Source organism: Bactrocera neohumeralis, chromosome 6, assembly GCF_024586455.1.
Source record: "Bactrocera neohumeralis isolate Rockhampton chromosome 6, APGP_CSIRO_Bneo_wtdbg2-racon-allhic-juicebox.fasta_v2, whole genome shotgun sequence".
Taxonomy (NCBI): Eukaryota; Metazoa; Arthropoda; class Insecta; order Diptera; family Tephritidae; genus Bactrocera; species Bactrocera neohumeralis.
The window spans coordinates 20,303,525-20,315,688 of record NC_065923.1 but is presented as its reverse complement, the minus strand read 5'-3'; the positions used below and the strand labels follow the sequence as shown (position 1 = coordinate 20,315,688).

Here is a 12,164-nt window from a genome sequence, read left to right as displayed (position 1 = left end):
TAATAAACCGTAACATTAAATATAAAAAAAAGCAATAAAATTTAAAAATTAAGAACTAATATATTTGAAATAGTTGGCAACCACCAACATATCTAAATTACACGTTTTTTAAACCGCTTTAATTTTTAAGTTTTTTTTTTAATTTTAATTTTTTTTTTAATTAGGGTGGCAACCTTCTATTACTTTTTTGTTATTTTAGCCGAATATTAAATCGTTCAGTTAAATTATGGATTCATTCACACAGGAGGCAAAAAAATTTTAATAATCGATATTAATTTAAAATAGATGGCAACCTTCAACTAAAGAATTTAACATGCTTTTAAAGGCCGCCTAGTTAAGTTTGTAAGTTTGTTTATCTTTAACTGGTGGCAGCCTTTTCAATTTTAGTTCTTTTACACATCACGAATATTAAACCAAAAATATAAAAAAATAATGAAATTTATAAAATTTTAAAATAGGTGGCAACCACTAACAAATCTAAGTTACATGTTTCTTTAAACCGCTTTAATTTCTATTTCTTCTTATTACTACTATTACTACTATTAATTTTTTGTTACTTTAGATGAATGCTAAATCGTTCAATTAAATCAGAAATTATAAAATTATTCAAACAGGTGGCAACCTTTCAAAATTTAATTGTTGCTCTCGTACACACCACAAAAATTAAGCCGTGAAACTAAAACAAAAAATAACAAAATTTATAAAATTTTGAAATAGGTGGCAACCTCCAACAAAACTATAAACTAAACGCTTCTTACAGCGCTTTTATTTCTAAGTTTTTTGTTTTTAAAAACTTAAGTTTTATTATTTCAACATTTAAAGACTGGTGGCAACCTTCTAATATTTTTCTAATGTTAGTTGTATTAAGCAAAACAACAAAAGAGAATAATAATAGCACACAAAAATATTTAGCTTTTTAATATGGTAGCACTGTGTTTGCAATGTACACGCTTGAAGTAATTTACGCTACAAATTACAAACTAATATTTAGATGAGAGTAAACTTTTGAAATTTTAATATTTTTTATTTGTCCAAACACTGCTTTAAAGTTGCATGTGATTTCACGCTTTATTCTGCATATGAATGAATAAATGTATAGAAATTCTATTAAAATAAATGTTTATTGCCTTGCCTCGGCTGAAAATCAAATAAATTTGTGAATAAATAAATTTACCTATACGTGCGCAAATATGCATATATATGTGTGTGTTTATGCATATTAAAGCTCACCTACGCCTCTAAGCAGCGCAGCCGAGAGCGAAATGCATATCAAAATACCGACATGTTTATGTTTACTCAAGTCCATGTATGTGTGTGCGTTTCAAGTGTGTTTGCGTGTGTATGCTTTCAATGTATTATTCGTTTGTAAATGGAGAAAATCGCAATATTGGCAAATACTAAAAAATGCACGAACCAGATTTGACTATGTTCGGTGCATAAACGTCGCTGAAAGCGCTCAAATTTAGCTTGAATTTTTCGATTTGGCTTCTGCAACTTCTATGCTTCTTGCCTGCTATTATGAAATATTCACTATTTTCGTTTCTCTCTTTTATTTTATTTTTTTTACATTTTTATTTATTTGATTGCATTTCATTTTTATTTGTGCAGAAATCTGTAATGGAAATTTAATTCAAGTCATGTGATGATTTCACTACTTTGCTGGCATGTAGAGATTTCGGTTTTCTCGCACTGCATATGTGTATGTGTGTGTCGCTGCTTCTGCTTCGTAGGTGAACTTGTTCGCAGGGTCATAAGGCAGTTAGGCAAGTACGTGTCGCTCGTGACTTCGAAACTAAAATGCTGTCAAATATTGGCGCAAAGAATAGAGATATCCACATTAAATAACACTATGCAACTGAATGGAGAATGGAGCGCTTTGAAAGTGTGCACTTGTCGAGAATTTGGCTTTAATTTTTTGTAATTTTTTAATATTTTTGTGACGCAGATTTGGGCAAAGAATATAGTTTGTATGAACTTATTTTATAACTTTTATTTTAGATTCGCCGGAAACAGCGAAAAGCAGAGCGTTGGGCTCCTGAAAAGTTCCAAGAAGATCCGACATATTTGAGCAAAATTTTGTTCAGCGATGTGGTCTATTTCTGGCTCAATGGGTATGCAAACAAGCAAAATTGTCGGATTTGTGACGAAGAACAACCTAAAGAGATTCAAGAGCTGCCATTCTATCCAGAAAAAATAACGGTTTGCAGCGGGTTTGTGGGCCGGTGGAATCATCGGTCCATATTTCTTCAAAACTGATGCCATTGAGAACGTAACCGTTAATGGCGATCGTTATCGCGCCATTGATAACTGACTATTTGATGCCTGAAAGTGAAGCTCGTGATCTCGGCAACATTTGCTTTCAACAATACGGCGCCATTTCCCACACAACGCATCAATCTTTGGATTTATAGAGAGAACATTCCGGTGAGCAGCTAATTTCACGTTTTGGGCCGGTCGATTGGCCACCACAATCGTGTGATATAACAACGTTAGTTTCTTTCCTGTGGGGATATGTAAAATCTAAAGTCTGTGTAGAAAATCCCGCTTGGATTCAGGGCTGGAAGCAAAACATCATAGGTGTCATTTGCCAGATACCAGTCGAAATGCTCAAACGAGTCACCAAAAATTGGACTTAATGGATGGTCCACCTGAGACGTAGCCAAGACCACTATATTAGAATACCTAATGGAAGAGGGTCGTCTTCTTTTGCTGATAAGCCTCAAAAAATAAAAAAGATAAAAATTTTGCTTTTGGAAGCTTTCTGGGGCAAGGGTAGCAAAAAATCGCTCATCATCGCTTCGAAAAAATCGGGCAAGGGATAGTTTGCGCAAAAAAGTGATGGTAGAAAAAGCTGAAGGGCTTAAAACCACTTGCCAATTTCAAATGATCAATTTTATTTTCCAAATGTATATAGTGCATCTGGAATTAGTAAAAAATACGGAATAGTGGAGCACTGACCCGTTCTTATTCTTCTGCTAGCTGAGAAAGAACCTTCGTTACCTCTGCTTTTGCTGTGGCCTGGCACCATACAAATGGTTTATCGCAAAATGACTCCATGCAATTGATATCGAGGTTAGGTATTCCTTAATCTCTCTTGTATTCATCTGGAGTAATAATAAATCTTTTGTTTTATCGAGTTTTGTTGGTCCTTCTAGAGATCAGCTATGGTATCTAAGGAATCCAAAATTTTACATTAAATTCTTCATATTTTGGATGTGTTTTTTTTTTCTTGCAAGTGAACCAATTTAGCTTAGTCTTAGATGCCTCTTTGCAGAGCATGATAAAACAATCAAGTTTTCAAAAAGTTTCAACGCATGTTTACAATGAAAATCGTCAGGAGTCTGCACTAAGAGATTTTCGTATATTTATTTACAGTACCTTTAACCTTCTACCCGTGTTTCTCTGTGGTTCAGGTTTTTTTGTATGCCAGAAATGTTTTAAAAATTACTTGTAGAAAAAGAGAAATAGCTCGAAGTATGCCATAATCTACTGCTTCGTGAACATACACGAAAATTCTTCACGAAATATGTATATCTTTGACGGAGGGACATTTTAAGGTACGATTTAAGCCTTTGAAAAAATATTTTTGGGAATATCTCGAAAAGGGATCTATGTAAATGGCCCGTTCATATGGGTGTTACTGGCTGCAAATACCCTAAATAAATATTTGCCTTGAAATGTGTATAGGACTTTAAAGAAGCAATCTTCCATTAACTTTGGTTTCTCAAAATTATTCTTCTAATTACACTGTACTAAAAATTGTGATACTTTGTTATTAATAGGATTGAAACAATGTAAGAGACCTAAACAAGGCCAACTGAATAATCATTTGTTTCAATAATTTTAGTTTTCTTTTTCGTTCATGGCAGGCCTCAACAACTTTATCTTTATCAGTAAAGTATGTTAATCATGGCACACAAAAAAAGCAAAGTTTCAGGGCAAAACTTTGATAATTTTGTTGAATAATCACTGAATACAGCATTATTTTAGACCGAATTCAGTTTGTAGCCAATAAATTAGGAATATGTGGTGTGTGACTTTGCTGAAATATGATTCCACTGGCGTATTGATCCTAAAGATAGGCAACGTTTTCTGCCTTCCTTTGTTTCTTATTTATTTAAAACTATTCAGCTTGAGTGGATAACAATAGGATAGTATGACTTAAACAACTAAAATTTCGTACAAATATAAAAGGGAATAAAGCAGACGAAATATTTCTATACGAGTGTGTGTTAATTACTACAGGAAAAGAAAATTTGATGTATTTTCTTTTAGCAAGACTACAGCGTAATTTACCTAACACCAGAAGCAAGCGATGCAATATTTGATTTCATTTACTTTAAGTTTTATATCTTGCTCAAACAGCTTTAATACGGCAACGCATATGTATACATGCAAGAGTATATGACTGATTGAGCTAGATGATAGCGCAGCCGTTGATAATACTGATAGTGAAAGCAATATCTCTAATGGATACTACTACTCGACGCCTGTCTTATTTATTGGGTTTCCTGCTGAACAGTTGTAGGTTTGTATGCTTGCTACGGATACAAGCAAGTATGCTCGTTGATATAAGAGTATTCAAATATATATATATATAATGTATATATGTAGATGTGTGTATGTTATGGATTCTACTCCCTTTTAATGCACTCACCTGACATGGCGCCTGGAATAGATACGCATCACCGAATGCTGTACTCAAACAGAATATATAATCACGTTTGGGATGCTCCGGTATTGGTTGCATAATCGCACCATCAACAATAATTAAATGCTTTGGTGCCGCTTCAACGCTACGACCCTCACGTGAATCGCACGGATAGAAGAGTAGTGTGGTGCCTTTGAGGCAAACCCAATAGCCTTTCCAGCCTCGTTTGCGTGCCAATTCGATTTGATGCTTTTTGCGGAGTAGCCATTTTTTCACCGATAAGAAACTGAAATTTACAAAAATACATTTACATTTAAAGACGTGGTGGTTAGTTGAAAAATAAAATAGTTTTAGTTTTGAAATTATTGTAAAACTGTATAGTATACATTCAGGCGCAAGCAAAATGCAGGAACGTTTATTTTTAAAGCTAAGCGTAATTATATTAAATGATATTATTGATTTTGATATTAGTTGGTGCATTTTCTTAGTATATTCCAATCATATTTATTTGGTTGTGACTGCTTTTAAATCGAGAAGTGAATTATCAGTCTGAATTTGGGTTTGGAACACTGATTTACAGAGCAGCTTAGCGAAGACACATTCCCTGTCACAAAAACAGCTTAGCAAGGACAGATACCCTAATTACAATAATTTGTTACATATGACAAGTTTTCCTTTTTTTGAATGAAATAAATATTTATAAATCTTCTAACTGACATATTAGATTCGATTATTTAGCCTTTCTTTTTATGCGTTTCTTCCACATTTTAATCATACTTGTATTTAAAATATGACTCACCCGGCTTTGCGTACAGCGCCAGTACAGTTGAATGAGGAAGCAGCAGTTCCAGTTGCCTTTGCTTTATATGGTGACGCCATGACACTTTCGCCATCATCTTCATCAGATACGGCTGTAGTTAAGCTCATTCGATCATCATCAGATATCTGTTAAATGAAAAGTAAATACAAAATTTAATGGATCTGTTGAGAAGTAATAAAATAATTTCGAATAAGTAAGAATTTTCTTCCTTTTCGTAATACTTCAAAACGGTTTCATCGATATTTCGACTATCTTAGGAGGGCTTATAATTAGGTTTGATATTCCAAATGCCACCTTGGTGGCAATTAAGTATTGTATATAACCTCTATATATTCCTATTCTGTAAATGAGGAAGTGTTTACAACCAAACCCAAACAAAAAAAACTTGTAACACTCCTAAGATCGCATATACATCGATAATTTAATTGGTTTGGCGAACTTCAAATCTATATTTATATATTTTAATTCGAATCAGGAGGTTTTTGTATCAACTGAACTATATTGAACCATATCCTCTGACTGATTGACCTGAAAATTTCACACGACTTTTTTTTTGATATACATGGTGCTAAATGGAACACTACTTCAATGGAGGCGGAGTGAAAACAATTGTATATACAGAAGATATAGTCTTGATTGTATCAGGGATGGTTCCTTCCGCAATCAGTGAGCTTATGGAAAGAGCTGTACGAAAGTTGATGCTTTTCATGAGTAGAACAAATATATATGAATTTAATTAAGGTTCTAAATTCAAATACCCTCAACTAGTAGTACAACACCTTCTCTGTCCAGCAGGGCAAAATACTTAAAGTATGAAGTATAAAGAAAGCCTGTGGAGTTCTATTGAACAACTATGGGAGGATGCTGAAAGAAACTATATAAACTCATAGCCAAGTCCGCCTTACTGGCTTTGTCGACACCACAGCTTGATTCCAGCATCGCCAAAAACTGCCGAAAAGCTTTCCGCTCACTGACAGGTAAACTCCATTACTCCATAATTTGGGTAACCGGTCACAGGAACAATTACAGAAACGAAAAGGAAAACGAGTTGCCAAAGCTAGAAGCCTCTTTAGGCGAATCCGAGACGGACTCAATCTCAATATATCTCCCGTTGGAGAAAAAAAAGAGCTCAGAGCAGATAGAACTTAATAACAAGCTGCAAGATATTATTTAATTATTTGGATATTGAGTTGATCAGTTATAGACGTGTAAACATGGAGTTCACTAACGCCGAAATTCGCGCTATTTGAAATTTTTGGGGGATAGTACTCTATCACTTCGAACTGCAGAGGAATGGTTTCGACGATTCAGAGCGAGTGAAAACGACACCATAGATAAGCCAGCCGGCGGAAGATCTGTGACGACGAATGCCGATCCAATCACGGAAAACATGGAGTTAGACCCGTATGTGGCATCTCGTGACATCGCCCAGAAGCTGGAAGTTAGTCACCAAACCATTTTAATCCATCTGCAGAAGGCTGGATAAACAAAAAAGCTTGATGTTTGGGTGCTGCATGATTTGACGCAAAAAAACTTTCTGGACTGGATCAGCTCGACCCATTTTTGAAGCGGATGGTGACTGGCGACGAAAAATGGATTACATACGACAATATCAAGCGAAAGCGGTCGTGGTCGAAGGTCGGTGAATCGTCTCAGTGGCCAAGATGGGATTGACCACCTGTTCCTGTCCATGGCGAACGCCCTTATTGGTGTAAAGTTGAACTCAAAAGAGGCTTGTGAAAAGTGGCTGTCCGAGTTCTTCGCAAATAAGGAGAGGGCTTCTACGAGGTGGGTATTATGAAGTTGCCGTCTAGTTGAAAAAGATTATCGAACGAAACGGTGCATATTTGAACTAAATCCGATCACTGTAACACTTTTTGTGAAGCATTGAATAAAGAGCAGAAAAGCGGAAGGGATATTTTACAACCTAATATACAGACTTACTGCAAATGTAACGGGGCGCTGGTCTTTGGGAGGCCATGCGCTAAAAATTGGCTTTACGACAATATTTGCCGCAGAAGAGAATACGAAAACGGTTATCTGCTTTCTCTGTAAATGCTCAGCTCTATCATGGACACAGTACACAAATCTTGGAACCCAACAGACATGAAAACTTGAAAGGATGCCCACTAGAGGCACAACGGACGTAATTTCATTGAAAAGGATATTGCAAGAATATGGCGCATCCAGCGTAAATTAAGTTCACTGTGGGAGAAATTCTTCTTCTCACTTTGTGTATATTTTTGTCAGATAATGATAGAAAGATAAAATTTTTGATAATAACTTCGATTTTTCAAGCCACACTGAAGTGTAAATTTTTTTTACAAAAAAAAAAAAAAATTTTTTTTAGGAAAGTTGCCATTTTGCCTAAAATCGAAATTTTAACTAATAATATTTTTTTTGGTGTCCGCAGTAGATAAAATTTGAAGGAAAAATCTTCTTCGCCGTTAGACAATAATTTTTCGAAGTTTCTTGTAGAGATCGGCTACGCAATCAAGAGTATGAAAAATATTTCAAAATAAGCTACCGATTCTTAAACTTCATTAAATTTCGTAAATTTGCATTATTTTTATTAATTTAATAAATTAAATGTCTTTTGAAAAAAAAAACTCCAAACAAACGTTTTTCTGACTTCCAAATATACACACAGCAACATACATTTAAATTCAATTATATTGAAATTAATTTAATAAAAAATCATAAACAGACAAGTTATTAGTTTTAGAAATATTAATTAATTCAATAAATGTGAATAAAGCCACATTAAAACTGTAATTTCATTAAATACTCTCGCATGCCATTTTCACCAGCAGTTTATTTACATAACCAAATGAGTATGCAATAAAAACGAGAGATATCAGGCCAACAAAACGTCAGTGACATTTATTGATGCTTGTGGCTGCGCAGTAAAATTCACTAATTATAAAACAGATGGGTGATAAATTGAATTTAATTATGCTGCATGGTGCTATGGCGATCATGGCGAACAGGCGACGAATGCAATGTGAGGTGAAATTAGTTGAGCTGCAATAACAACAAAAAGCACTATGGGTTAAATTTCAACGCGTTGTTGGTATAACATTTCGAAATTTTCATTAGCTCATGCAGTCGGATATGTGCTTGCAAAGGCTTTGCGCCCACTCAACCAAGCAGCTACTCAGTGTGGGGTTACGTATACGCCATAGCGCACGCATGTGAGTCGAAGTATAGAAAAAACGCGTGTGTGTGGTCGCTTTTGTGCTCGCAGGCGTGTGTGTAAGTACATAGAAGAAGCGAAAAAACTCTCTAGCAACGCTGACGTAAATTGTTGTTGTTTTTTTATTTTAAATTTTTTTTTGTATATATTTGCTAATAAAAAGTTGAAATCACCAGCTACTCATTCGTATTTCATCAACTGCAACTTTCGTCTCGTTTTCAAGTGGATTTTCTTTGTGTGTGAATTTTTTATGACTTTTGCTAGCTTAGGACAATTGAGCATTGAGCTTCAAATAAAGTACACCTTTCTAATGTGGACATTAAGTTTTTTGTTGTTTTTGTTTTTATTAGCTTTAGGAATTAAGTGTAAAAGTTCGAATGAAAAATGCGTTGAAAGGGTTGGGTAAATTACACATGGCCATTATGTAATAGATTATTTCTTTGCAAATGTGACTTTTCAACACATTATTGATTGAACCGGACTTGAAAGAAGAAGCTACCTTTTTATGGAGTTTGTACCAGCTAATATTGTGTTGTTTAGGGAATCGTGTTACGGTTTCCCGAAATTTATTTTACCCGGTGAAACCCCACCAGTCATATAAAGATTTTTTAACCTAAATTATATTATACTTAAATATTATTATTATAACTAAATATTAACTTATTCAGTTGAAATTTGGATCCCTCGAGTTTTTTTATGCTAACATTATCGTGTCCAAAAATGGGCACTATCGGATGAAATTTACGCCTACTTCCCATATAACAGTTTTCAGTTTTGGATGCTGGCACTCACAAATTTTAAGATATCAGCCCGAAATTAAGTGACGCAATAATTTTTGGGTACGCTTCTAATGTACACAAAAATGGGCATGGTCCAATGAGAGTTACGCCCATCTGCCGTAGTATATATGTATGTACGTAAGTTACTTGCTTATTATCTGATTTTTATGGCACTTCGAATGATCGATTTACGATTCCGTTATGTGGTTCTAAACTATTGAAAACCTACCAGTCATTTATGGCAACATGGTTTTTTGGACCAAGAGATTTTATTGATTAATCTTTTCAAATCTTTTGAAATTTAAATCTCTCGAGTATTTTTACCATAACATCATCGTGTCCAAACATGGCCACGACTAGATGAAATTTACGCCAATCTCCCATATAACGGTTTTAATTTTTAGTAGTTGGTGCCTACAGTTATTAAATTATCCGACTGAAATTCAGTGTTGCAACAGATATTGTACACCTTAATAATGTGGCTGAAAACTGGCATGGTCTAAAGAGTATTACGCTCACATGCCTTACCACTGCGTCAATATCTAATGTTAAAAATAACAACACAATAATGCTTAAGCACCAGAAAGTCATCCTAACCATCTAAAAAATAAAAATATTTTCTCCGCTCCTAAAGGTATGCTTCACTCGCTGACTTAAACAGTTTAATTTGGCTTGTTCGCTGCCTTATTTCGACGCCACTTGTTTTCTTTGCGTTGTGTCTGGCAATTTAAATGGAAAGAACACAGAAAATTGCTCATAAAACATATCGCTTGCAAATAGCACATACAACCCTTCCATATTCTGGAAATATAAAAGTAGACGCATGAAAATTTGCGAATTTGCACTGGCCGTAAAGCAGAGTGTCAAAGTTTGCGCGCTGCTCACGGCAAATCAAATTTAATTTAACTTTATAGCCATTTTCGAACTTTAGCTCGCTGGCTGCGCCCATTAATGCTGAGCCGACTGCCAACATGAGTCAAGTTCAGTTTGAGCTGAGTTGAGACGAGTTGATTGCATTTAACTTTTCATAATCAGGTGCTGCGTTTGCGTCAGCCACCCTCCCCCCTCCGCAACCCAACAACTGGCTTACGCGTACTCCCACTCACTTCAGCGCTCCTTGAGTGTCTGCTGTCATCATGCCGCCAAGCGGTTCTTGTTGTTGTTGTTGTTGTTGGCATGGGCTCCTTTGTGCTGGGAGCTGACTTCAGCAAACCTTTCAACAGGATTGCTGTGCGTGAAGTCGCCATTTTATATGCTTTTATTCCTTATAACTTGCCTGATGACAGCGCAGCGCGCGCGGGGCTTCCGCACCCTTTTTGCAATTTCTCTCAAGTCATCAACTTTGCGCAAATGTCATTGTTACCGGTGTAATTGCAATTGTTACGAAAATAGTGTGCGCGTGCAGCGACGCAGCAAACAGCGGCAGCTGACAAACAGATATAGAAGAGACAGGGGGAGAGAGAGTCGCGTTGGCAGGCAGGCAGTTAACGGCCGTCACAAGCGCACACACACCCACATATAACACACCTGACATTTACCTTTATATATTCACTCCACCTCTGCCAACCCTCCCTCCTGCTGGTTTTTCAGTTCCAGTTACTGATTTCGTTGCGAATTCGAGTAACGAGCAGAAATCCTTTTCATGTGCTCCAACTTCCGTTTCCGCTAGTTTACTACCAACGCCAATCCCGCGCCCTACCTTGCCGCTGCTGTCAGTCAGTGCCTTTACCACCAGCGCTTCCTGTGCCAAGCTACTTGCGCTGGCACATAACTATTACATAAGAACAACAATAACGACAACAACTATAAAGCCTTTGAGTTAGGCTTATGTTATGGCAAAGTTTTGGCTATTCGTGGGGAGGAAAGGTAGTGCGCCCGGTGGGGGGAAGGTACTACGTGTAATACCTGGAAATGTGATCGCACTTCTGTGAGCGTTTTGAAGTCTCGTAATGAGTTCCAAAGTTGGCAAAAAATAAAGCAAAAACAAAAAAAAACACAAACATAAAAACTAAAGCAAAGCAAATATTATTACAGAGTTGATTTAAAATTTAGCGCATTTTCAGGAAACAAAAATATTTTGGCGAGCAGTGACATAAGCAGAGGTCAAAGAAATATTTGGCTGTGCCTAAAAAGCAATACTTTTTGACTAAGACATGACTTTAAAGCGTCTTTTCTCCATATATTATGGCTTTTATTATCAGCATACTCGTGGATTGGTTTCCTTTAATAAGGTTTACGGTAGATACCTCCGGGTAGCAGTGGTCTCAAAATAAACAAGCTGACCTTCAAACTACCATAGTAATATTAACGATCCTTCAATTTTCATCAAGTTTCTTTAATCCATTTCAATCAGCGAGGCTTGGAGATATAATTTGGTCTAACCAAACGAGTTTCCAACTATAGTATCTTTAAACTGCGAAATTTTGTAACCAAAAAAAAGAAAATTTTCCACAAGAAAATTTTTTTCATAACAAACCCGAAGGTCCATGAAGAATTCATTGAATACATTGACGTTTTTTGCACAATTTTTTTATTCTTAAATTTTTCTCCCTTTGACGTTCAAATAGGGTGAAAAATAGGCCAAGATATATCTCATAATAAGAAAGTTCATAAGAGTCAACTCTTGTCGTAACTGCAGGTTTTTAAAATATTCTACTTAAATATACAAGGCGTGTTCCAAACAGGACTTTTTGAATCTAGCGCCTCTGGTGGCGCCAT

At 35.8% G+C, this 12,164-nt stretch overlaps 1 protein-coding gene across 5 annotated transcripts in view; it reads right to left on the bottom strand.

Annotated features, from left to right (window-relative positions):
- Nucleotides 1-12,164, bottom strand: part of LOC126762200 (protein still life, isoforms C/SIF type 2) — a 361,392-nt gene that overhangs the window by 247,933 nt on the left and 101,295 nt on the right. For all 5 annotated transcript variants that reach the window (XM_050478764.1, XM_050478760.1, XM_050478761.1 and 2 more), the window contains exons 3-4: nucleotides 5,451-5,596; nucleotides 4,658-4,937 (exon numbers count right to left, since the gene is read on the bottom strand). In XM_050478764.1, coding sequence (XP_050334721.1) covers nucleotides 4,658-4,937; nucleotides 5,451-5,596 — 426 coding nt within the window. The remainder of the gene's footprint in view (nucleotides 1-4,657; nucleotides 4,938-5,450; nucleotides 5,597-12,164) is intronic.